Source organism: Prionailurus viverrinus, chromosome X (genome assembly GCF_022837055.1).
Source record: "Prionailurus viverrinus isolate Anna chromosome X, UM_Priviv_1.0, whole genome shotgun sequence".
Taxonomy (NCBI): domain Eukaryota; kingdom Metazoa; phylum Chordata; class Mammalia; order Carnivora; family Felidae; genus Prionailurus; species Prionailurus viverrinus.
This window is the reverse complement of record NC_062579.1, coordinates 91023231-91050192: the sequence shown is the minus strand read 5'-3', so window position 1 is coordinate 91050192 and position 26962 is coordinate 91023231. Positions and strand designations below refer to the sequence as shown.

General features: G+C 45.5%; 1 protein-coding gene across 11 annotated transcripts in view; it reads left to right on the top strand.

The window, feature by feature from the left end:
- Positions 1-3886: 3886 nt before the first annotated feature.
- STEEP1 (STING1 ER exit protein 1) overlaps positions 3887-26962 on the top strand; it is a 56845-nt gene continuing 33769 nt past the window's right edge. For 8 of the 11 annotated variants that reach the window (XR_007148911.1, XR_007148913.1, XR_007148915.1 and 5 more), the window contains exons 1-7: positions 3887-4087; positions 7239-7356; positions 10178-10267; positions 21111-21152; positions 23788-23926; positions 25012-25101; positions 25705-25797. Coding sequence is in view for 3 of the 11 variants with exons in the window: in XM_047843678.1 (XP_047699634.1) it covers positions 3964-4087; positions 7239-7356; positions 10178-10267; positions 21111-21152; positions 23788-23926; positions 25012-25101; positions 25705-25797 (696 nt within the window). In the remaining 8 variants the exon portion in view is untranslated. Of the gene's footprint in view, positions 4088-6005; positions 7054-7238; positions 7357-10177; positions 10268-21110; positions 21153-23787; positions 23927-25011; positions 25102-25704; positions 25798-26962 lie in introns of those variants that run through there. The other 3 variants (XR_007148917.1, XM_047843680.1, XR_007148918.1) reach the window with 2 other exon arrangements.

Here is a 26962-nt window from a genome sequence, read left to right as displayed (position 1 = left end):
AAAGAGTTAATGCTGAGTTTAACGTGATGGCAGAATTGGCCTGTGTGGATAGTCTGTGTGGAATGACTCAGAGGAGACTGTTTTCAAAGAAGTCAAGAAAATACTAATTCGGTACAACCTGAAGTAGAATCTGCTAAGATGTGTTGCAAACACGTGCGGAGCAGAACAAGGCTTCGTTGGAGAAATGTACAAAGCCCAACCAACAGCAGTGGTAAAGTTTTTCTCAGTCAAAAAAAACCAGCCTTTTTTTTTTTTTTTTTTTTTTTTTTTTTGAGCTCAAGGCTGAGACCGAACGTTTTCTGAATGAGAAGAACCACCTGCAACCACTATTAAACACTGGATGGTTTTTTTTGTTTTTTAAATTAGCTTTTGCTGTAGGCTTAATGTTACTTAATGCATTGAGACTAAAATTACAAGGCAAAACCCTGCTTGTATGTGCAACTTGTATTTCAGTAAAGTCATTTCAATGACAATGAACATTGTTTCAATCACAAGTAACGCCTTTACTTTGATCTCTTCCTGCGCTGTCAAAAATGAAAACAAAAATCGGGGTTTGAATTCCCTCACCAATTTGCGATGAATACATTTTCTGGGTCCAAATTTACAATTCCAGTGGTGTTTTTCGGAACTCGATGCAAAGCGCAACGGAAATTTCTAGATTTAAAAATCAGTTTAACTGTGCATCTCGGGAGCTTCCACCTAAATTTCTGTTGGAAGTGATTGTTCCGTAATGTAATGCCGCACTAAAGAGGCAAATATCAAGAGAAGAATCCAATTGAATTCTATAAGCTCCTTCTAAAATATGAATATGTTCAGTTGAAATCAGATATTTGGTATCAGTATTTGGCAGTGTGTATCTGGGTTAAAACTTTTCTCAAAGATGAAATACATAAAATCTCACTGCAGATAAGTATTAACAGAGGGATATTGGCGACCGCTTTATTTCAGTAAGACTTTTATTAACAAGTGCTTTCAGTTTGTTGATTCTTGGAAAAAAGCTGTCAACTTTCATTACAAAATCAAAATGAGGTTCTGAAAACACTCACCTTGACCAGGTGTATTGAGATTGCAAGAGATTTTGATGATAGAGAACACTCACTTTGAGCCCTAATTAAGTGAAATATTATCCCCTCTATAAAAGAATGCTATTCTTCTCATTAGCAGACCTGTATCACAAAAAATTAATTGCTTTTATATTTTGAATTTCATCAATAACACATTTGTGGAAATTTGTTTTCTCTCGCTATAGAAGTACCTGAATAATCTTCTTGGTTTTGCCTCTCGGCCCTCCAAAGGCTGAAATATTTATTTCAAAAGTTCACCCGGCCCTGCAATTTGACTATGGCATGCGAGGGGGTGAGATTATTTATAGGTGATCACTATACAACTAGTACATAGTGCACTGCCTGACACACAGCAGAGGATCAATAAATACCAAATAATATGAAATCATATGGATGACATTGGAGTAAGACCTAAGGAGCAAACACTGTGATTCTCTAAGACTTGAATTGATTTTTTAAAATTTGTTTTTACATTGATTTATTTTTGAGAAACAGAGTGAGACAAAGCATGAGCAGGGGAGGGGCAGAGAGAGAGGGAGACACAGAATCGGAAGCAGGCTTCAGGCTCCGAGCTGTCAGCACAGAGCCTGATGCGGGGCTCGAACCCACGAACTGTGAGATCATGACCTGAGCCGAAAGTCGGACGCTCAACCGACTGAGCCACCCAGGCGCCCCAAGACTTGAATCGATTTTTAAAAATTTGAATACAGGTTAAAAAATTGTGAATATAGTTGTCACATGATGTTATATTAGTTTCAGTTTTACAACATAGTGGTTCAACGACTCTATACATTAAGCTATGCTCATCACGATTGTAGCTACCATCCATCACCGTGCAATGCTAATAATACAATGCCATCGATTATATTGCGTACGCGGTACCTTTTATTCCCATGACTTCTTCATTCCGTAGCTGGGAGCCTGCATCTCGAACTCCCCTTCACCCATTTGGCCCATTCTCCTACCCCCCCTTCCCTCTGGCAACTGTTTGTTCTTGGGATTTATAGGTCTGATTCTGCTTTTTGTTTGTTTTACTTTTTAGGTTCCACATATGAGTGAAACCATGTGGTATTTGTCTTTCTTTGACTTATCTCACTTAGCATAATACCCTTTAGGTCCATCCACGTTGCACATGGCAAGATCTCATCCTTTTTTATGCTTGAGTAACACTCCGTTATATATATATATATATTATATGCATATAATATATATATATATATACACACCACATTTCTTTTATATTTGATTTAATTCACATTCGTTTGAGGTTCTAGCAGATGCCTTTAAATTCCCCTTGGTTTACACCTTGTGTGTTTTGAACTTCTTTCAGCCAGCCAAACTGTCAATTTTCTAGTCACATGCTCCTGCTGCCTTCAGTAAGTTCTGTGTTAAAAATCCACTATTTTGGTGTTGTCACTTGGATTTTTGAAGTTATCCAATGTGAACTGCCTCAATGTCCTTATTCCGGATTGCTCCAGGCTCTCGTCCTCCACAAAGAACATTCTGGGGCACTTTCTGGGTTGGGGAAGGAAGGGTGGAAACTGTCCCCTTATGACCGTGGCAAACAGGATTATTAAGAGGCCTCTGTTTGTAAGTCATTTGCATGATTAGGGTCTAGTATCTAGAAGGTATAACAATCTCTTACAATTCAGCAATAAGATGACAACCCGTTTCAAAATGGGCAAAGCATTTGCATAGACATTTCTCCAAAGGAGATACATAAACGACCAACAAGTGTGTGAAAAGGTGCTCATCATTAACCACCAGGGAAAGGCGAGTCAAAACCACAAGGAGATGTCACTTCACACCCACCAGGATGGTCATGATCAAAAAGACAGACAAAAGTAATTATTGGTGAGGCTGTGAAGAAATCAGGCCCCCTCCCCTGTGTATTTGTAGTGGGGATGCAAAACGGTATGCACCGAAGAACACGAAAAACGTCCGTCCTCACAACAACTTGTACGCCGACGTTCATAGCAGCGTTGGTCGTTACATCCAAAAAGTGGGAACAACCCAACTGTTCATCGGCGGCCGAGTAGATCAACAACATGCGGGATAGCCACACAACAGGATATTCAGCCGTAAGAAAGAATGAAGCTCCTTTTTACTGATTCATTACTGCTGTTTACCCATTCACGCTACAACACGGGATGAACCTCGAAAACACGATGCTGAGTGAAAAGAAGCCAGACATCAACAGCCACATGTTGTATGATTTCATTCACAGGAAACGTTCAGAAGAGGCAAATCCACAGGGACAGAAATTAGACTAGTGGTTGCCGGGGGGGGGGGGCTGGGAAAAGGTGGGGAGTGACTGCTAACGATATGGGATTTCTTTGGAGGATGATGAAAATATTCTGGAATTAGCTCTGCAGGTTGCACAGCTTGGTGAATATACTAAAAACCACGGCATTATACACTTTTTAAGGGGTGAATGTTATACTACATGAATTATATCTCAACTTTAAAAAGATATCTCTACTTCATTAGGTTCTCATCCTGAATACGGCCATTAAAATCAAGACCATATTTAGATGCACACCTAAAATCTGTATGAAGCCGGTAATGTGCACATATAGTTCTTTGTTCTCTCTGGTTTCATATAGCTGCATATACAGACGTGTATACCAATATACATGAATTAACTTCAGCAGTATCAGGACTGTCCCAAGCAAAGAAGTCCCAGCTAACTCAGGCCAAGGCAGAGGAGGTTCTGAGCGCTTCAGGGCGTCCCCCCCCCCCCGCATCCTGGTCGAATGGAACCACCCGGAAGTCCACGGGACTGCTACTGACACGTGACCAGCCTTCCGGCTGGGAAGAGGCTCGAGGCACGTCTGTGACATCATTTCTGCGCGACCCTTCCTTTTTGGCCAGAGTTTTCCTGCTGCTCTTCAGAACTATGCCTAAAGTAGTGTCCCGGTCGGTAGTCTGCTCCGACACCCGGGATCGGGAGGAGTATGACGACGGCGAGAAGCCCCTCCACGTCTACTACTGTTTGTGTGGCCAGATGGTCCTGGTGCTGGGTGAGTGGTCGGGGAACTGGGCGGTGTCTGCAAGACGGGAAACTTCGGGATCTAGGAGGCACGTCTCTTTGAAGAGTGGTTTTCCTCGCTCTCCATCCCTGCCCCGCTCCGGGATAGCTTTTCTGTTTTCCGTTTAACTTTGTGAGTGTATCCAGGCTTCCCTCAAAAGTAAATTTCTCCTTCAGGAAAAATAAACTGGCCATCTCGCTCTCCTCCCAGTCCGCCTCTACAAACTTTGTAACCTTTCTGCCGGGTGCTAGGATGCTGCTATGGCTCTTCTCTTAAACCAGAATAAAAGCCTCCCTTGGTCCCTCCATTTTCTTCCAGCTGTATCCCCGTTTCTTTGTTTCTTTTATAGCAAAACTTCTAAAAAAAAAAAAAAGCTGCCTATATTGACTGTCTCTGTATCCTCACTTCCCATTCCCATTCCTGCTGAGCTAATTTCAGGCAGGCTTTCCTTCCTGCCCCACCACCGAAACCGTATTTGTCAAGGTCGGTGACTGAACGCGTTACTAATCCCAGTGGTCAGTAATCAGTGCTCATTTTGGTCCACATCTTAGTGTCATTTGACAGAGATGATGATTCCATCCTTCTTAAAACACTTTTTTCTTGGCACCTGGGTGGCTCAGTCGGTGAGACCTCGGACTTCGGTTCAGGTCATGATCTCATGGTTTGTGAGTTCCAGCCCTGCATGGGGCTCTGCACTGACAGACAGTGCTGAGCCTGCCTGGGATTCTCTTCTCTCTCTCTCTCTCTCTCTCTCTCTCTCTCTCACTCTCCCTCTTCTTCTCGAAATAAAATAAAAAACACAACAACAACAACACTTTTTTCTTTTACTTCCAAGACTCCACAATCTCCTGATTTTCCTCCTACCTTGATTTTGCCCCTTGTCAGTGTCTAGTTCCTTTTTCTGACTCAGGGTTTTAGGCATCGCAAGGCCCTAGGGCTCAGTCCTCTTACCTACTCTCAACCCATACTCACTAAGTGATCTCAACCAGTCCCAAGCTTTAAATACCATCTCTACGGTGATGACTCCCACATGTTCATCCTTCAACCACACTTCCCCTCAAACTCCAGCTGCCTGCTCCGTGTCTCCACTTGGATGTCTAATGGGTCTCTCAAAGAGATCGTGTTCAAATGGACTTCATGACCCCCTACTTCCCACTCTCCCCTATTCGCCCAGAATCTCAGAATCGTTCTTGACTTGTCTCTTTCTCATACCTTCGATCTATCCAGTCCATCAACACGCTGGGCCGGCCCTTCCTTGAAAAATCTATCCAGAACCTTACTGCTTCTTACCACTTCATTTCTGCCACTCTAGCCCAAGCCACCGTCGTCCCTCACCTGGAACTGCCACGATAGCCTTTTACCCTCCACTCTTTGTTTCCAGGGGGCTTTTTCCCACACAGCTGCCAGAGTCCTGTTCCAAACTTGGTGCTTTCCTATCAAACCAAGAGTAAAACCAAAGCCCATGCCTAGACCCTGCATGATAAGATCCTCAACCACCTCTCCGACCTCATCCCCTACCCCTCTTCCCCTTGCTCACTGTGCTACAGCGACAGTGGCCTTTTTGATTTTTCTTCATCACGTCAAAACCTTCTGCCTCCCAGAGCCTTTGGGATTGGCATTTTTTCTGCCTCGAACACTCTTCCCTAGGTGCTTCCTTATTTCACTGAGGGCTCAGCTGAAACGTCTCTTCATTTGAAAACTCTTCCCTGGGGGCTCCTGAGTGGCTCTGGCAGTTAAGTGCCAGAGGTCGGCTCAGGTCATGATCTCGGTCATGATCTCCCACGAATCCCAGTTCGTGGGCTCGAGCCGGCATCAGATCAGGGTCTGTGCTGACAGCTCAGAGCCTGGAGCCTGCTTCGGAGTCTGTGTCTCCCTCACCCTCTGCCCCTCCCCCACTCACGCTGTGTGTGTGTGTGTGTGTGTGTGTGTGTGTGTGTGTGTGTGTGTGTCTCTCTCTCTCTCTCTCTCTCTCTTTCTTTCAGAAATAAATAAACATTAAAAAAAACCCAGGAAACTCTTCCTTGGCTATCTAAAATAGCACCCTTGTTACTCTTTGCCCTCTTAACTCTGCCTGATTTTTCTTGGTAGCACTTATCACTGAGATCACTGTCCATCCTCTTAATATCCGGCCAGGTTTTTTTTATTGGCACTTATCATTATCCAAGGTCATATTTTGTAATTCTTATTTAAAAATTTTCTGCCTCCTCCACTAGAATGTAAACTGCATCAGGGCAGGGACTTGGCTCTGTTATTTGCTGAATCCCCAGCACTACGTTTGAACGGCACCTGGTACTTTGAGGGCCCTCGCCTATTCATTGAATGAATGAATTCTCTTTTGATCACCTAGAGTTGAGTCTGGATACTTGTTGTCCTCAGTAAATGCACACTCTTTGGCAGCCTCAATTCCCTCACCTTTAAACTCTGAATTGGGCCAGGAAATGTCTACTCCAGCAGGTCATTGTGAAGATTAATCAACATGCAAACTGCCTGGCGTTCTCTGACTCCCCCTCCCTCTCCTCCATTAATCTCGAATGGCTGTGGTCACTTGACTTCTCTATGACCCTTTAGGTACTTAATTTGCATTATATCAGTTCCATCTGCTTTGTAACTGCACCTCATTTATTTCCTGCGTGTTTTCATTGTTTTCCGATGGAAACGCCTCTAGCCTGGCTTGGGTCATTTGCATACCACTTGTAGCATAGCACCTCCCCTGTCTGTCTCCATTTGTAACCATGGATCCACCCTCCCCAATGCCTTCCTAAACGAGGCTTGATGACGATGTCCTTCCTGTCTGATTCTCATGCATTATAACACGAGCCGAGTGTCCCACGGTCACAGAAACACTCATGGAAAACTTGCAGTGCTGGGAAGGACTTTTGAGACACTGTGATCTACTCATCCTTCAAATAAGGGGGGAAAAAAAACCCCAAAGGAAGTTGCCAAAGATCACCAAGATGGTAACGTAACAGCTGCGGGTGTTCTGACACCAAGTCATTTTTTCGTTGGGGAATCCAATAATAGCCATCAATAAGCATAGCAATTATAGTGCAAAATTACAGCGCTAAGGGCCCCACTGGAAACTTGTGATTGCCTCCAGGTATCTCAGTGGCTCCTGTGACTGAATCTTTCTCCATTTCTTCAGACTGTCAGTTAGAGAAACTGCCCATGAGGCCCCGGGATCGGTCCCGGGTGATCGATGCTGCCAAACACGCCCACAAGTTTTGTAACACAGAAGACGAGGAGACTATGTATCTTCGGAGGTAAGAAGTGGATGCTCTCTGTCTGGAATGTCCTTTCTGTGCCGCAGTCGGGTTCTGAGGAATAGAAACACCCCGTCTAGCGCTGAACGGGTCATTCTTGTGGGCCTAACGCTTTGACCTTTGCGTTGGCCCTAACTTCTGCGGACACAGCAATATCTTCGCTGTGCTCTGTTGAAGTGCTGCGGATATGCGCTTCTGTTGCCATTTGATAGCTGTAATTTGGGGGGATTTTTGCAAGTAGAATGAGGTCATTTGACCTGTAATCTCTGGGAGCATGCCACGTGCCAAGCACTGAGCTGGGGACTGGCTCTGGGAAGGTGGATAAGGTATTGGGGCGCCTGGGTGGCTCAGTTGTTTAAGCATCCGACTTTGGCCCAGGTCATGATCTCGCGGTTCGTGAGGTCGAGCCCCGCGTCAGGCTCTGTGCTCACAGCTCAGACAGAGCCTGGAGCCTGTTTCGGATTCTGTGTCTCCTTCTTTCTCTGCCCTTCCCCTGCACTCACTCTCACTCTCTCTCTCCCTCTCTCTGTCAAAAATAAATAAACTTACCAAAAAATTAAGATGGGTAAGGTACTGCCCTTACCATTAAAGAGCCCATCCCTCATCGAGCGGACTGGTCACCTGTTAGGATAAAATGCTGGCGTGGTGGACAAAAGGCTATGGAAAAACAGATGGGAGTGGGTCATTCTCCTGAAGAGTGATCAGGAAAGGCACCGAAAGATGATGGCATTTGTGTGTGGCCTTGAACTAGGATTTCACCAACTAGATGAGGGGGTTGGGAAGCATCCCAGGTGGAAGAGATATGGAAGCATTGAAAGCATCACATATGGTGTGCTTGGGAAATTTGAATGGTCCTTGGTGACTATAGCCCAGGTTACTTTACAGGAAGGGCTTCGTGCATCCTGGGGTGGGGACAGAGTAAAATGCCGAAATAGACAAATTTGGACTTTATCTGTCGGCAATAGCTTGTTCTCTTTTTTAAGCAGGAGAGTGACATGGTTAGATCCGTTTTAGATTGGGAGTCCTTGCTTGAGATGGGGAGTTGAAGCCTGGGAAGGGCTAACGTTATGTGGAGTGCGGAGCAAGAAGAGAGAGGACTCAAGATACAATCCTGGGAAACACTGGACGTTTAAAAAGCAGACAAGGGGGGGATGCACCTGGGTGGCTCAATCGGTTAAGCATCTGACTTCGGCTCAGGTCACGATCTCACAGTTCGTGAGTTTGAGCCCCGCGTCGGGTTCTGTGCTGACAGCTCAGAGCCCAGAGCCTGCTTCGGATTCTGTGTCTCCCTCTCTTTCTGCCCCTCTCCTTCTCACGCTCTGTCTCTGTCTCTGTCTCTCTCTCTCAAAAATAAACAAACATTAAAACAATTTTTTTTAAAGGGACGCCTGGGTGGCTGTCTTGGTTAAGCATCTGACTTTGGCTCAGGTCATGATCTCACAGTTCATGGGTTCGAGCCCCGCATCGAGCTTGGTGCTGACAGCTTGCTTTGGACTGTGTCTTCCTCTCTCTCTGCTCCTGCTTGTGCTCTGTCTCTCTCTCTCAAAAATAAATAAACATTAAATAAAAAATGAATAAAAAAAAACCAGACAAGGGGGGCACCTGGGTGGCTCAGTCGGTTAAATCCAATTTTAGCTCAGGTCATGATCTCATGGTTTGTGAGTTCGATCCCCCCACATCAGATGAGTTTGAGCCCCGCTTCAGGTGAGCCTGAGCCCTGCTCTGGGCTCTGCACTCTCTCTTCCTCTCTATATCATGTGGGATTCTCTCTCCTACCCCACCCCTCACCTCCCTTGCTCACTCGTACTCTCTCTCTCAAAAATAAATAAAAAAAATAAAAATAGGGGCGCCTGGGTGGCGCAGTCGGTTAAGCGTCCGACTTCAGCCAGGTCACGATCTCACTGTCCCACTGTCCGTGAGTTCGAGCCCCACGTCGGGCTCTGGGCTGATGGCTCAGAGCCTGGAGCCTGTTTCCGATTCTGTGTCTCCCTCTCTCTCTGCCCCTGCCCCGTTCATGCTCTGTCTCTCTCTGTCCCAAAAACTAAAATAAACGTTGAAAAAAAAAAAATTAAAAAAAAAATAAAAATAAAAATAAAAAGCAGACAAGGGGCGTCTGGGTAGCTCAGTCGGTTAAGCATCCAACTCTTGATTGCCGCTCAGGTCATGATCTCATGGTTCGTGAGTTTGAGCCCCGCATTGGGCTCTGCGCTGTCAGCACGGAACCTGCTTGGGAGTCTGTCTCCCTCTCTCTCTGCCCCTCCCCCACTTGCACGCACGCATGCCTGTGCGCTCTCTCTCAAAATAAATTACACTTAAAAAAGCAGACGAAAGTAATTGGGACCTGGTGACGTGGGAACCGAGAGGAGAGAGCATCGAGGAGTGTGTATATCGGGGGACAGTGGCCGTCAACAGGTGCCTGATACCACAGAGAGGTCGGTTGTGGGGAATTAAAAAGTCCATACGTCCCTTCACGTATATTTTATTTATTGGGCCCCTCCTGTGTGCCAGGCACTGTCCTAGAAACCCGGGATATGCCACTGTATTCTTTTGCGAGGACTGCTGTAACAAAGTACCACAAACGAGGTGGCTTAGCACAACAGAAACTGCCTCACATTTCTTCTGAGTCCTAGAAGTCTGAAATGAAGGTGTTGGCGGGGCCGTGGTCTCTCTGCAAGTTTGAGGGCAGGATCCTTCCTTGGCCCTTCCCAGCTTCTGGTGCTTGCCGCCGGTCCATGGCGTTTCTTGGCTCGTAGATGCCTATATTATCACGTGGTCTTCTCCCTGGGTCTCTGTCTCTGTTTTTCTTCTCTTCTTTTTATAGGGACACCAGTCATATTGGATTAAGGGCACATCCTACCCATCTGCATGACCTCATCGTAACTAATTATATCTGCAAGGACCCTCTTTCCAAGTAAGGCCACATTCTGAGGTTACTGGAAGGACATGACGTTTTAAGGGATCCATCCAACCCATCACGACCAGTAAACAAGCAACGCACCCTGCCTGTATGGAGTTTGTGTTCTAGTGTTGAACTGGGAAAAGCTACAAGCTGACATCTTACTATGTTAATTTAAGTAACCAAACTGCTGTCAGCCCGCACTAACAAAGAGAAGAGGAAATACTGCTAGGCGATTCGGTAGCAAAGCAGGCATCAAGCCCCATTGGGACAACTGGGTTTCTAAAATGGTGTAGCTGGGGGCGCCTGGGTGGCTCAGTTGGTTAAACGTCTGACTTCTGCTCAGGTCATGATCTCACGGTTCGTGGGTTCGAGCCCCGCATGCTTGCTTGCTCGCTCGCTCTCTCTCTCTCTCTGTCTCTCAAAAATGAAGAAGTGTTAAAATTTAAAAAAAAAAATTTTTTTTTATTGTTTGTTTATTTTTGAGAGGGAGCAGAGTGCAAGCTGGGAAGGGGCAGAGAGAGAGGGAGACAAAGAATCCGAAGCAGGCTCCAGGCTCTGAGCTGTCAGCACAGAGCCCGACACGGGGCTCGAACCCACGGGCTGTGAGATCATGACCTGAGCCGAAGTCAGACGTTTAACCAGCTGAGCCATCCAGGTGCCCCAGTGTTAAAAAAAACTTTTTTAAATACAATAAAATGGTGTGTGCCTGAAGCGACGACAGTTGGTTCTATACGAGATACAACTCGAGGCCAATAATACGACCAGATTCTAAAATTGATGAGATCTGCAAAGGAAGGCCCTTCAGGAAACAATGGGGAAAAATACTCCAAACACTCCATTATGGTATACAGGAGGCTTTACAAGGAAGACACCCTGTCCCAAGCTAATCCATTGTCTTGTGCCTTTTCTCCCTCCGTTAACCTTTAATTTTCTGATTTTGAAAGTGGCCAACTGACTGTCTTTAAGATCACCAAGATATTTATTATGGATTTGTTATATGTATTGTAATTACATGTAGTAACGTATAATTGTATTGTATATTACGTGTATCGAACGGATGTATATTACTCAGTTAATACAGAAACTGATCTAACAACACAGCCCGGCCACAGGTCCCTATGGCACTAAAAGGCAGATGCCCTCCCCTCTGGGCCAGAAAACTGAACGGCCTTAGGCTGAAGTAGAAATCCCGGAGTCCAATCAGCCTGGCCCTAGAAGCGAGCCAGCTCCGGGCCTAACGTTAGGACCAGGTAGTTCTTAGAGTTTACCAACGAGGTGTCGTCTGCTTCCCCCCCCTCCCCCCCCCGTTGGCACTGTTCCCTCTCTAATCAACAGTCTTTCCAATGGCCCGTTCTCGGGTGCCCCTCTGCTGGCCAGGGTGGAGTTTCGCTCTGCTCTTCTGCAGCCAAGCTGTGTGGGAGAGCACGGGTTGCTGAAAACGTGGCGGCCTGGCCACCAGAGGCCCTGGAGCCTGTCGCTGTCCGCCTCCAAGTCACGCATTCTCTTTTGGCACTGTCGTTCCCCAGGCGCCCCTTTCCCTCCTCCGCCGCTCGCACAGTTGCAAATGCGGTGCTTTTCTGTCTGGATCTCTGGTGACCGTGCCTCCCTGGTTGCTCTCCTTCCTTGATTTCTGTGAAGCTGTTCTGGAGATTCTCCTCCTCCTTTGGCTTTCTCAGTCTTCCGGATTCTTCCTCTGCCTGCCCGTTAAATGTTGGCATTCCTCAGGGCGCTGACCTCCCCTCTTTATGCTCTCCTGGGACATTCTCACCGCCTTTCATGACATCAGTTACACTTAGATGCTGAAGCCTCACAGAGTCTCCCATCTGCCTGCATTTCTCTCCCGTACTCAGAACTGTGTACCTCACTGCCTCCTCTCCTTCGTCGCCTGACGTTCTCTCTCAGATCCAACAGGCTCCATCCAGGCTCTGAGCTGTCAGCACAGAGCCCGATGCGGGGCTCGAACTCAAAGACGGTGAGATCATGACCTGAGCTGAAGTCGGACGTTTAACCGACTGAGCCACCCAGGCGCCCCAGTTTTTTGTTTTTTTGTTTTTTTCTTTTTGTAAGTAAGCTCTACGCCCAGTGTGGGGCTTGAACTCGTGACCCTAAGATCAAGAGTTGCACGCTCTACTGACTGAGCCGGCCAGGTTCCCCTTGATTTTTTTTCTTTAAACACAACAACATTTACCATGTCCTCTAGTTTCTGTGGGTCAGGGATTCAACAGCAGTTTGGGCGGGTGGTTCCCGTCTCTTCGTGAGGCTGTGGTTACGAGGCCGACCAAGGGTGCAGTCATTTGAAGTCTCGCTTGGGGCTGGCGGTCCCACTTCCAAGGTGGCTCACTCACAGGGTTGGCAGCTGAGTGCTGTTGGGGAGGAGCCCCAGCCCCTCATCACAAGGGTCTGCCATAAGGCTGCTTGAATAGCCTTGTGATGGGACAGCTGGCTTCCCACAGCATGAATAATCCAAGAGAGAGCAAGCCACAATATCTTTTGTGACCAAGACTCAGAAGTCCCCATCATTTCTGCAGTGTCCTCTTGGTATTACAGGTCAGCCCCCCTCCTTTTGGGAGGGGACTGTGCAGGGTGTCAATACCAGGGTGCAAGGATTATTGGGGGCCATCTCAGAGACTGCCACAACCAGGGAGAATGTTGTGTTGCGTTTTGTTTTTGGCCTTCCCTCCCTCACATATTCCTAGAGATTAAGGGCAGGACAGAAAATCAAGGTCAATTAGTCCAGCTAGCTAGCTCATGTTAATCACTTCCTTGTACCAGTTAAGTACCTTGTCTCCATATCAAGGTGAACTTTTTGAGCGCAAGAATCCTGCCTTCTACATCCAAAACCCTTAGTACATCTTGCCTGCTTCTTGGCACATAGTTAGGAACAGATAAGTTTTTATAAACTTGACAAAATCCCATCGGTCACTGGTATTTGAAGGTTAACTCATTGAGAAGTATGCAGTCCCCTTTATTTGAAATCCTGTGGTTTGAAAGCTCAGGCTTATGAGATTGACCGACTTCGGGATTCTAGAAGTCGCTTGCGTGGCGAATCTCTCCGCTTCAGGCTGAGGTTGGATTTAGAGTCCCAGTAGGAACCAGAAGTGGTACACGGAAGCCAAGATATTGCCAAGGCCCTAGTCGCGTGACATTGGCGAATGGTGGCGCGTTTGACACAAGCAGTACTTGTAAGAGAAATGGAATGTTAAAGATGGCACAGACTTCGGAGTTCTACCCCAGGCAGGACCGCTTTGTGACTTTGGGCAAGTCACCTAAGCTTTTTGGGCCCGTTTCCATGTCCCTCAACTGGGAGAATAATAATCGTCAGTCTCTACAGTCTCTATTCCTCAGCAGTTCTGCTCTTCGCACGCACCCTCACGTAGTGACTCTCCCCCCTGGCTGTGTTAGCACCATCCCGGGGACTTTGTTTTGTTTTGTTTAAGTCCTGATGCCGGGGCGCCCAGGTGGCTCAGTCGGCCGACTTCAGCTTGGGTCATGAGCTCACGGTTTGTGGGTTCGAGCTCTGCATCAGGCTCTGTGCTGACAGCATGGAGCCTGCTTCGGAGTCTCTGTCTCCCTCGCACTCTGCCCCTCCCCCGCTGGCACTCTGTCTCTTTCTCTCTCTTCTCTCAAAAATAAATAAACATTAAAAAAATTTTTTTAAAAAAGGCACCAGAGGGGCGCCTGGGTGGCTCAGTCGGTTGAGCGTCCGACTTCAGCTCAGGTCACGATCTCGCGGTCCGTGAGTTCGAGCCCTGCGTCAGGCTCTGGGCTGATGGCTCAGAGCCTGGAGCCTGCTTCCGATTCTGTGTCTCCCTCTCTCTCTGACCCTCCCCCGTTCATGCTGTGTCTCTCTCTGTCTCAAAAATAAATAAACATTAAAAAAAAATTAAAAAAAAAAAGGCACCAGAAATATTGTAGCTTTTTATGTCTAGCATCTTTCATTTAGCATGTTTTCTTTCTTTTTTTTAAATGTTTTTATTTATTTTTCTTTCTTTTTTTTAAAAATGTTTTTATTTATGTTTGAAGGAGAGAGAGAGAGACAGAGCATGAGTGGGGGAGAGAGAGGGAGACACAGAATCTGAAGCAGGCTCCAGGCTCTGAGCTGTCAGCACAGAGCCTGACGCGGGGCTCGAACCCATGAACCGTGAGATCATGACCTGAGCTGAAGTCCTACGCTTAACCGACTGAGCCACCCCGGCACCCCTGTCTTTCTGATCATGGTGATCCTAGTGTGCGTGAAGTGGGAGCTCATTGTGGTTTTGATTTGCATTTCCCTCCTGGCAGATGATGCTGAGCAGCTTTTTCATGTACTTTTTGGTGATTTGCATGTCTTCTTTGGAGAAATGTCTATGGATTTTTTTGCCCATTTTTAATTGGTGTATTTGTCTTTTTAATTGTTGAGGTGTAAGAATTCTTTTTTTTTTTTTTTTTTTTTTTTTTTTTTTTTAGTTCAGGGTTTTAATCCAATTCTATCACATATTAATTCTTTGACCTTAGGCAGGTTACTTAACCTTGTTTTTTTAAATTTTATTTGTCATTTTTTAAAATTCACATCCAAATTAGTTAGCATATGGTGCAACAGTGATTTCAGGAGTAGATTCCTTTGTGCCCCTTACCCATTTAGCCCATCCCCCCTCCCACGACCCCTCCCGTAACCCTCAGTTTGTTCCCCATATTTATGAGTCTCTTCTGTTTTGTCCCCCTCCCTGTTTTTATATTATTTTTGTTTCCCTTCTCTTATGTTCATCTGATTTGTCTCTTAAAGTCCTCATATGAGTGAAGTCATATCATTTTTGTCTTTCTCTGACTAATTTCACTTAGCATAATACCCTCCAGTCCCACCCACGTAGTTGCAAATGGCAAGATTTCATTCTTTTTGATTGCCGAGTAATACTCCAGAGTTGTAAGAATTCTTTATAATGGATACTGGCCTCCTATCAGATAAATAATGTGCAAATATTTTCTCCCATTCTGTGGATTAGCTTTATACTCTCTTGATGATATTCTTTGAAGCATAAAAGATTTTAATTTTAATCAAGTCCTATTTATTTTCTCTTTGATTGCTTGTGCTTTAGGTGTCTTGTCTAAGAAACCGTTGCCTAATTCAAGGTCTTGAAGGTTTATGTCTACATTTTCTTCTAAGAGTTTTATAGTTTTAGTCCTTTTTTTAAAAAAATATGTATGTATTTTGAGAGAGAAAGAGAGAGAATCCCAAGCAGGCTGGCTTCATGCTGGCTTCATGCCCGATACGGGGCTTGATCTCACAAACCGTGAGATCATGACCTGAGCCAAAATCAAGAGTTGGATGCTTAACCAAGTGAGTCATCCAGGCGCCCCTTTATAGTTTCAGTTCTTACGTTTAAGCCTTTCATCCATTTTGCGTGAATTTTTTAGATGGCCTAAGGTAAGGATCTAATAAATTCATAAGAGACTCTGAAATACAGAGAACAAACTGGGGGTTGCTGGAGAGGGGGTAGGTGGGTAGGTGGGGTTGAATGGGTGACGGGCATTAAGGAGGGCACTTTCTGGGATGAATGCTGGGTGTCATATGTAAGGGATGAATCACTGGGTTCTACTCCTGAAGCTAAGACAGCACTATATGTTAACGAACTTGAATAAAAAAATAATCAGTTAATTCATCCTTTTACATGTGGATATCCAGTTGTCCCAGTACCATTTATTGAAAGAAAGAATGTTCTTTCTCCTTTGAATGGTCTTGACACCCTTGTCAAAAATCCAGGGGTGCCTGGGTGGCTCAGTTGGTTAAGGGTCTGACTCTTGGTTTTGGCTCCGGTCACGATCTCACAGTTCCTGAGATCGAGACCCCTGTGGGGCTCTGCGCTGATAGGGAGGAGCCTGCTTGGGATTCTGTCTCTCCCCGTCTCTCTCTGCCCCTCACCTGCTTGCACCCTCTGCCCACCCCCCCCCCCTAAATAAATAAATAAACATTAAGAAAAATCAGTTAACCAAATATGTATGGTTTTATTGTGGACTCTCAGTTCCATTCCATTGCTCTATATTTCTATCTTTTATGCCAGTACCACCCCGTCTTGATTACCGTGGCTTTTGTGGTTTCAAAATCAGCAAATGTGAGTCCTCAAGCTTTGTTCTTTTTCAAGATTGTTTTGGCTATTCTAGGTTCCTTGCAATTCCATGTGAATTTTGGGATCAGCTTGTCAACTTCTGCAGAAAAAGCCAGCTTGGGTTTTGATAGGAATTGTGTGGAAGGTGTAGATTCATTTAGGGAGTATTGCCATCTTAACAATAGTAAGTGTTCAGTCCACAAATACGGGATGTCATTCCAGGTACTTAAGTGTTCTTTAATTTCTTCCAGCAGTGTTTCATAGTTTTCAGTGCACAAGTCTTGCACTTAATTTGTTCAATTATTCCCAAGTATTTTGTTCTTTCTGATGCTATTGTAACTGTTTTCTTAACATTATTTTTTATCATTCATTTTTAGTATATAGGACTACCACTAATTTTCATATATTGATTTTGTATCGTGCAGCCTTGCTAAATGTATTAGCTTTAATTGTGTGTATGTGTGTTCTGAAGGATTTCTACATGTAAGATCATGTCATCTGCAGATAGAGATGGTTTTACTTTTTCCCTTCCAATCTGGATGCCTTTCTTTCTTTCTTTCTTTCTTCCTTTCTTTCTTTCCCTCTCTCTTTCTCTCTCTGTCTCTTTCTCTTTTTTTCTTTCCTTCCTTCCTTCCTTCCTTCCTTCCTTCCTTCCTTCCTTCCTTCCTTCATCTAGTTGCCCTGGCTAGGCTTTGTGTAGTGTTGAATAGAAGTGTTGAGAGTGAGTCTCCTTGGCTTGTTCCTGATCTCAGGGAGAAAACTTTCAGTCTTTCACCATCAAGCATGATATTAGTATATGTAGCTTAGGGATTGTGGGTTTTTCACAAATGCCCTTTATCAGGTGGAGGAGGTTCCCTTCTATTCCTAGTATATTAAAAGGGTTTTGAGTTTTGTGAAAAGCTTCCATTTGGGGCCTATTGAGATGATCGTGTGTGTTTTCTCTTTTATTCTATTACTGTGGTGTATTGCTTTGGTTAATTTTTTTTTTTTTTTTTTTTTGTATGGTGCACCAATCTTGATTTCATGGGATAAATTCCACTTGGTCATGTTATATAATCTTTTTTCTATGTTGCTGGATTCAGTTTGCTAGTATTTATTTTTATTTGAGGATTTTTGCCTGTGTATCAAGCAGGATTGATCTCTGTTGTGTTGTTGTACCTTTGCCTGGTTTTGGCATCAGAGTAATACCGGCTGCATGGGATGAGTTGGGAAGTGTCTCCTCTTTTGAAAAGTTTGTGAAGCATTGGTATTCATTCTTCTTTGAACTTTTAGTAGAATTTACCGGTGAAGCCACTGGTCCTGGGCTTTTCTTTGTGCAGGTTTTTGATTACTAATTAAATGTCTTTACGTGTGATAGTCCATTCAGGTTTTGTTTCTTTTCTAGTGAGTTTTGATAGTTTGTATTATTCTGTTGTTTTAGGAGTTTGTCCATTTCACCTAGGTTATCTAATTTGTTGCCATACAGTCATTCATAATGTAATCTTACAAGTCTTTTTATGCCTGTCAGATCAGTAGTACTCCCTTGATTTTTTTTTTTTAAGATTTAAAAAAAAAATTATTTTTGAGAGAGAGAGGGAGGGACAGAGGGGCAGTGAGAGAAAGGGAGATACAGAATCTGAATCAGGCTCTGGCCTGATTCTGAGCTGTCAGCACAGAGCCCGACATGGGGGCTCGAACTCCCAAACCACGAGATCATGACCTGAGCTGAAGTCGAACGCCCAACCAACCGAGCCACCCAGGCACCCCACTCCCTTGGTTTTTTAAAGTCCTAATAACGTTAGACTATTTCCCTGAGTATGCTATACGGTTTGGCTTTGCGCATAGTATTCCCACTGCTTGAAATACTACTTTCTATCAGGAGTGTTGGCTTGAAATCACCTCCTCACGAAGCCTTCCATGACTGCCTCAGACAGACTTGTTGTGCCCACCTCTGTGTTCCCATTACAAGGCATACGTTTTTCCATTTAAGAACTTCCCGCCATGATTATAATTTTTCTCACTAAAACCGAATTCTTAAAAGGATAGTTTCAACCAATATTTATTGCATGCCTACTTTGTTTCCAGTGCTTTGCTCAGCTCTGGGCATAGAGTGGTCAGATAGGCATGGTCCCCGCTGCTTTCGGAGCCCATGGACCTTACAGTCTAGTGGGCTGACAGAAAAATAAAGTAATTATGATTATGGAAAGTTCTGTGAATGAAACCAAGGGCTTATACAGGGTATCTCACGAAAACTTCTCTGAAAAGGTAGTCAGGGAGGGTCTCTGTGACTAGGTGATATTTGATCTGTGACCCCCAAAAATGAGAATCAGAAAGCAGGGAGAGGAGCATTCCAAGGAGAGAGAGAAGGGTGTGTGTGTGAAAGGTCAGAGGTGGGAAAGCGCTGGTTTGTTCCAAGAATAGGAGGGAGGGAGGGCATCTGTGGGATGAGGCAGGGGCCCAAGCGGGTGCTCAGTTGGGGCCGGTAGGCCGTGGTAGGGAGTTTGATTTTCTTCTAGGTGTGTTAGGAAGCCACTCCTGCTTCTGTTTCAAGAATGATTTGTAGTGGAAGCAGGTTCTAGAATAAGCAGTTGGAGTTTGTATGTTAGGTATGAACTTAGGATGGGGAAGGCCTAACTAAATACCACCCCCCCCCCCCACACACACACGTGCACACATACTATCGATGTGACTGCACAAAAATCTAAAATTTCCACACGGGTTAGGAGGAAGTCAAAGACAAATGTCAAACTGGGGAAAAAATATTTGCAAGGCCCGTTCACATTGGCAAGTCTCAATAAACAAAAGATGTGAAGTGACCACTCACACAAAAAAAGAAAACACAAATGCCCATTAAATATGTGAAAAGATGCCTGACTTCACTCCTTAAAAAAAAGAAATGCAAATGTTGAGATCACGGTTTGCACGAGCCAGATTGGCAGCTGTGCATTTTATTAAAAAATGAAATTTTTTTATTTTTGAGAGAGCAAGCGGGGGAGGGGCACAGAGAGAGGGAGACACAGAATCCAAAGTAGGTTCCAGGCTCTGAGCTGTCAGCACAGAGCCTGACGCGGGGCTTGAACTCACGAACTGTGAGATCATGACCCGAGCCGAAGTCGGACGCTCAACAGACCGAGCCACCCAGGGTCCCCAGCAGCCTTGCATTTTAATAACATACCTTGTTGGTGAGACTGTAGAGAAACAGGAACTCTCACACTGGTAGTGGGGATGTAAGTTGGTTCAGCTTCTCTAGAGAGTAGTTTGGCAGTATTTATCAGAATTTAAAGTGGATACACTTCTAGGAATTTATCCAACAGGTAAAAGACCTCGGCACATCCATACACAGGAATACAACGCAGCCCTTAGGAAGAATGACGCAGCTCTTTGTCGATTGATAGGGAAGGGTCGCAAATATATATTTTCCAACCAGGATACATTTTTAAGTGAACAAAGAAGTGTGCTCTCTTTGTCTAAAAAGGAAAAAAAATCTGTTTTCTTTATATACCAATAAGGATTCTTTGCTTGCATCGTCAGCTGTCTCTGAGAGGAACAGAAGAAACCAGAACAGTATTTGCCTCCGGGGAAGAGAACGGGGTGGGTGAAGGGTGGGGGGGATGATGTTTACTTTTCTTTGGACCCCTCTAGGGTACCCCTATATTTGTACCGATATGGACCACGCATACATACTGCCTATTAAAAATTTGAAACCGACAAGGGGAGGGGCCGTGAGGAGACCAGTCTGGAAGCTGTGACAAGCCATCCAGGGAAGAGACGCTGGTGGCCTGGGCTAAGACGGTGGCAGGAAGGTGGAGCAAAGCAGATCGGTTCAAGAACTTTTTTTGGGAGGAATCCAAAATCTACTGATGGAGTAGATGTGGGAAGTGAGGGAAAGAGAAGAAACAAGGATGAATCCTAGGTTTCTGTTAAGCACCTGGGTGGGTGGAAAAGCCGCTTACCTAAGGCAGTGTTGTGGGCTCTTGAGCTGGACGGGCCTGAGCCTGAAGTCAACCTATTTTTTTTTGTTTTTGAATTCAACCTATTCTGCTTCCTGTGACCTTGGGCAAATCATGTGATTGGTTTGTACTTAGGAGCCTTCATCTATAAAATGGGAACAATAATATGACCTACCTCACAGAGCCACCGTAAGGATTAAATGACTTAATACATGTATACTTGAGGGGCGTCTGAGCGGCTCAGTCGGTTAAGTGTCTGACTCTTGGTCTCAGCGCAGGTCATGATCTCACGGTTCGCAAGATCGAGCCCCCCGAGTCAGGCTCCGTGCTGACAGTGCGGAGCCTGCTTGGCATTCTGTCTCTCTCTCTCTCTCTCTCTCTCTCTCTCTCTCTCTGCCCCTCCCCCACTCATGCTCTCTCTTGCACTCACTCTCTCTCAAAATAAAAATAAATAAACATTTTTTTAAAAATTAAAAAATATGGAGCGCCTGGGTGGCTCAGTCGGTTAGGCGTCCTCCTCTTCGTCTTGGCTCAGGTCATGATCTCATGGTGGTGAGATTGAGGCCCCCCCCCTCCCTTTCTCCACGCTGGTCATGGAGCCTGCTTAAGATTCTCTCCCTCTGCCCCCTCCTCTATGCACTTTCTGGCACGCACGTGTTCTCTCACTCAAAAAAAAAAAAAAAAAGATTAAAATGAATACAGGTTTAACTAACCAGTCAATCTAGGAAATGAAAATTTTTGAAAGGCCCTATTACCATTTGAAGAAATGAGGTAGTGAGGTGGGTAGGTTATGAGATTTGTTCATATCTTTTTTTTTTTTTTTTTTAAATTCCATTTTCTGCGCAGGCCTGAAGGCATTGAACGACAATACCGGAAGAAGTGTGCCAAGTAAGTATTTAACAGTGTGGGTTTCTCCAAGCATAAGAAAGTAGAGGCAGTAATGTGTTCAGAAAAGAATTATTGGATACAATTCTCTGTTGTATCTTTATCCTTATAATCTCCATTGCCTTTGAACTTCCACTGCACAACCACCAATATGCTCCCCAAACAGACTAGTCAAAGTCACATCCCTGACCAGCTGGCCACAAAAATGTTTTTCTATTTTAAAACATAGTATCAATTTTTATATATTTTTTTTCAACGTTTATTTATTTTTGGGACAGAGAGAGACAGAGCACGAACGGGGGAGGGGCAGAGAGAGAGGGAGACACAGAATCGGAAACAGGCTCCAGGCTCCGAGCCATCAGCCCAGAGCCCGACGCGGGGCTCGAACTCACGGACCGCGAGATCGTGACCTGGCTGAAGTTGGACGCCCAACTGACTGCGCCACCCAGGTGCCCCAAAACATAGTATCAATTTTTAAATGGAGATGTGAGACTGCTAAACTACAGTAAGTTTAATCTTCCTGATGTAAGTACAGTTACATCTTGGCTCTTGGAAGACTAGGAGAATTCAGGCAGGGAAATGGCCAAGAAGGCATTTTAGTTCACAGCCACACTGGATTCGTTAAATTCGTTTTAACATGTCTCATGGGTCAACTTCATGTACCTGAAAACAAGTCTAATAGAAATGACCGACCCCAATCCCTATCAAAATAACACCAGCATTCTTCACATAGCTAGAACAAAGAATCCTAAAATTTGTATGGAACCAGGAAAGACCCAGAATAGCCAAAGCAATCTTGAAAAAGAAAACCAAAGTGGGAGGCATCACAATCTCGGACTTCAAGCCGTATTACAAAGCTGTAATCGTCAAGACAGTATGGTACTGGCACAAGAACAGACCCTCAGATCGATGGAACAGAATAGAGAACCCAGAAATGGACCCACAAACGTATGGCCAACTAATCTTTGAGAAAGCAGGAAAGAATATCCAACGGAATAAAGACAGTCTCTTCAGCAAGTGGTGCTGGGAAAACTGGAGAGCGACATGCCGAAGAATCAGCCTGGACCACTTTTTTATACCACACACAAAAATAAATTCAAAATAGATGAAAGACCTAAATATAAGACAGGAAGCCATCAAAATCCTTGAGGAGAAAGCAGACAAAACCCTCTTTGACCTCGGCTGTAGCAACTTCTTGCTCAACATGTCTCTGGAGGCAAGGGAAACAAAAGCAAACGTGAACTATTGGGACCTCATGAAGATAAAAAGCTTCTGCACAGTGAGGGAAACAATCAGCAAAACTAAAAGGCAACCGACGGAATGGGAGAAGATCTTTGCGAACGACATATCGGATAAAGGGTTAGTATCCAAAATCTATAAAGAACTTATCCAGCTCAACACCCAAAAAACAAATAATCCAGTGAAAAATGGGCAAAAGACATAAATAGACCCTTCTCCAAAGAAGACATCCAGATGGCCAACCGACATATGAAAAAACTCATCACATCACTTATCCACATCACTCATCATCAGGGAAATACAAATCAAAACCACACTGAGATACCACCTCACCCCTGTCACAATGGCTAACATTAACGACTCAGGCAACAACAGATGTTGGCGAGGATGTGGAGAAAGAGCATCTCTTTTGCATTCTTGGTGGGAATGCAAGCTGGTGCAGCCATTCTGGAAAACAGTATGGAGGTTCCTCAAAAACTTAAAAATAGAACTACTCTAGGACCCAGCAATCGCACTACTAGGTATTTATCCACGAGATACAGGTGTGCTGTTTCAAAGGGACGCATGCACCCCAATGTTTATAGTAGCTCTATGGACAATAGCCAAGGTATGAAAAGAGCCCAAGTGTCCATCGATGGATGAAGGGATAAAGAAGATGTGGTCTATATGTGTCAGCTCAGGTCACGATCTCGCGGTCCATGAGTTCGAGCCCCGCGTCGGGCTCTGGGCTGATGATGGCTCAGAGCCTGGAGCCTGCTTCGGATTCTGTGTCTCCCTCTCTCTCTGCCCCTCTCCTGTTCATGCTCTGTCTCTCTGTCTCAAAAAAATAAATAAACGTCAAAAAAAAAATTAAAAAAACCTTAGACCAGTTACCCAGACTCTTGGAAGAATGGCAGCAACTATATATATATATATATATATATATATATATATATATATATAGTATGTTTTTAGAAACTTCTATTACTTTAAAAATTTTGTTTATTTTTTAAGTAATCTCTACACCCAACATGGGGCTCGAACTCTCAACCCCGAGATCCAGAGTTGCATGCTCTACCGACTGAGCCGGCCAGGCGCCCCAGAACGGCAGCAGCTGTAACCGGAAAGCCGTCAGTAGCAGGAGCCAGCATTTCCCAAACTTGTCGAATGAGAAGAATCACTTGGGATCCTGAGGGAAATGACAGATGCCCGGGCCTCAGCTCCCCGATTTGCTGAATCAGGATCTTCTGGGGGAGGGACCTGGGAATCTGAGCAGCAGTTTTAACAAATGCTTGCCTTGTAAAAGTGATCCCTCAGTGATTCTTAGGAAGTAGTTTCGGGATCTGAGCACACTTCGTGAAGCCGTGTCTTGGGGGATTTGTATTCTGAGCTCCCCAGAGATTCATTCTGCTGTTTGCAGGTGTGGACTGCCACTCTTCTATCAGTCCCAGCCGAAGAACGCTCCTGTGACCTTCATCGTGGATGGAGCAGTGGTCAAGTTTGGCCAGGGTTTTGGCAAAACAAATATCTATACCCAGAAACAGGAGCCTCCTAAGAAGGTAACTATTGACACATGGGTTAATATAGCTACAGATCGCCCTACATTTTTCAATAAGATTATAATGAGAAATCGCCCTTTGGGGCGCCTGGGTGGCTCAGTCGGTTAAGCGTCCGACTTCAGCCAGGTCACGATCTTGCGGTCCGTGAGTTCGAGCCCCGCGTCAGGCTCTGGGCTGATGGCTCGGAGCCTGGAGCCTGTTTCCGATTCTGTGTCTCCCTCTCTCTCTGCCCCTCCCCCGTTCATGCTCTGTCTCTCTCTGTCCCCAAAAAAAAAAAACGTTGAGAAATCGCCCTTTATGGACGCATTCCTTATTAAGAGAATGCCATTTTCATGTATAAGCAGATGTTACATGTGACACATCCATTCTGTGTTCTTTTTGTCTTTCCTAGAGCTGTCCTCTGAGTAAAGTGAGAAGTTGTATGGTTTTAATGACCATTTATTTCCTTTGAAATGTCTTCCTTTTTCAGTGTGGACAGTGTATTATGCTGCGGGGAATAAGTCAGAGAAAGGAAATAATAGGATTTCACTCGTGGAATTTCAGAAAACAGATGAACATAGAGGAGGGGATGGAAAACTAAGATAAAAAACAGAGAGGGAGGCAAACCATAAGAGATTCTTAAATACAGAGAACAAACTGAGGGTTGCTGGAGGGGTGTTGGGTGGGGGGGGGGGGTGGGCTCAATGGGTGAGGGGCTTTAAGGAGAACACTTGTTGGGATGAGCACTGGGTGTTACATGTAAGTGATGAATCACTAAATTCTATTCCTAAAACCAATACTATGCTGTATGTCAACTAACTTGAATTTACATCAATAATGAAATAAGTAAAGAAATAATGAATCGGGCTGAGTTTTAAATATACTTTTTAAAGCCTTGACGGCAGATGTTAGAAAAACATAATCCAAATAAAAACCATTAGCATTTGTAGATAGGCCAGCCTGTCCCAAAGAGGGGAGTGTCCCCTGCCCCAGCCCCCACCCCCTGCGGTCAGGCATGTGTGCCCGCAGGGACACATGCGCGCGCGCACGTGGCTCACAGAGCCAACTGCAGTGAATGAGACCGAGTCCTCCTCCTGTGACTCCAGGTGATGATGACCAAACGGACGAAAGACATGGGCAAGTTCAGCTCTGTCACGGTGTCTACGATTGACGAAGAGGAAGAGGAGATCGAGGCTGTGAGTGCTTCTGTTCTCAAGGGATCTGGATGGACTGGGGGTGGGCCCGGAAGGAAGGGGGACTCTAGAACCAGCCCATTCGAGTAGCAGCATAATTAGAAACTTACTCTGCTGGTAAGGGACTAGAGAACGCGGGGCTAGTCCCTGTCTCCCTGGGTCTCAAGGACATCCGCACGGTGAGAGCCAGGGAGTTGGACTAGCTCAGTGCTTGGTGTCCTACTGTGTTTTGAGCCGCTTTCAAGGGGGCAACCCCCTCATCCCTCTTCGGTTTCAAAACTATTAGACTCAACAATTTCAGGTCCCTTCCATTCTGGCTCGAGTGGTTTGTGTGGCTCTCCTTAGCGGTAGCGGCACTTACCTTTACGGTACTTGAGTATAACGAGGTTTGCGGAGAGGTGTGATCTGCTAGTTTTCAGCCGCTTTCGCTGCGATCTGCGATCTGAGCTCTTCGGGATTTACTGAAAACCCGAAGCCTTTGAAAGGGGACAGAGTCCGTTTCGGTACTTTTGGAACCGGAGGAGTCTGCTGCTCAAGGGCGACTTAAGGGCTCTGTTGCTCGTGGGCAAGACCGCTGGTTTAAAGGTGCCGCTGCTTCACCCGCAGAGAGAAGTCGCTGACTCGTACGCGCAGAATGCCAAGGTCATTGAAAAGCAGCTGGAGCGCAAAGGCATGAGCAAAAGGCGGCTGCAGGAGCTGGTGAGTGGCCCAGGCTGGCAAGGGTTTCTTGGTCTGGAAGACCGTCGGACGCTCAGGGAGATCCTTTTGCAAGTCTGTCAGGGGCTACCGGCGTGGTGGGCTGCCAGCGTGAACCCTGCTCTGGTGACCACAGCGTCCAGGCCCCCCGGTTAGAGTCCTGGTGAGTTGGCCCCAACCAGAACGATACTTCACTCTGCTGCCTGTGGTCCAAGGTCAGGAGTTAACGGATCGGGGCTCCTGGACGCTCTCCCAGGATGCGACGGCGGGCGGCGTTGCTACAGCGACAGTACCGGGACCGGGGCTTCGGCACTTCTGAGAGCACACTCCGGTTTCTGTGTTATCCACGGGCTCATCGCGGAGCACGCACGTTTATATCTGATGGTGCCCGCGTTTGTGTCTTCTTGATAGTAACGTGCTTATGCTATTGCCTTAAAATCCGACACCACTGTGCCTCCTCAGAGGGTGTACCAGTCTGTTCGAATGACCGTAGAGGATTTTTTGGCGACAGAGGTGGGGGGAGGGGGCGGGGTCTCGGGAGCTGCATGACCTTGCCATAGTGTCCAAAGCAGTGCTTACCGAATGTTCTGAGGTGAAGGGCCAGTGCTTGCTTTTTTTTTTTTTTTTTCCTAATGTTTACTTATTTTTGAGACAGAGACAGAGCATGAACGGGGGAGGGGCAGAGAGAGAGGGAGACACAGAAGCCGAAGCAGGCTCCAGGCTCGAGCTGTCAGCATGGAGCCCGACGCTGGGCTCGAACCCACAGACCGTAATATCATGAGCTGAGCCGAAGTCGGACGCTTAACCGACTGAGCCACCCAGGCGCCCCCCCCCCCTTTTTTTTTTTTTTTTTTTACAGTGCTTTCTTTTTTAAATTTCCGGCTTGTCAAGAGCAAGTTTATAATTTATCAAATGCAATAAAAATGAATTTGCCTCAGTTACTCCTATCAAATTCCTTGATTTTGTTATCCCCGTCCAATGGCTACGCAAGTTGCAGAATGCTTGCTCTCGATTCTTATACGTATCTTGCACGAACCAATAACAAACAGTTCGTGGGCAGCACAACCTGCAGTAACACTGTTCTAGAAGAGCATTTCTTCCTGTTCTGCCGGGAATAGGATACCGGTATGCCACGATAGATTGCTTCCCTCGGCCCTTGGAGGAACCT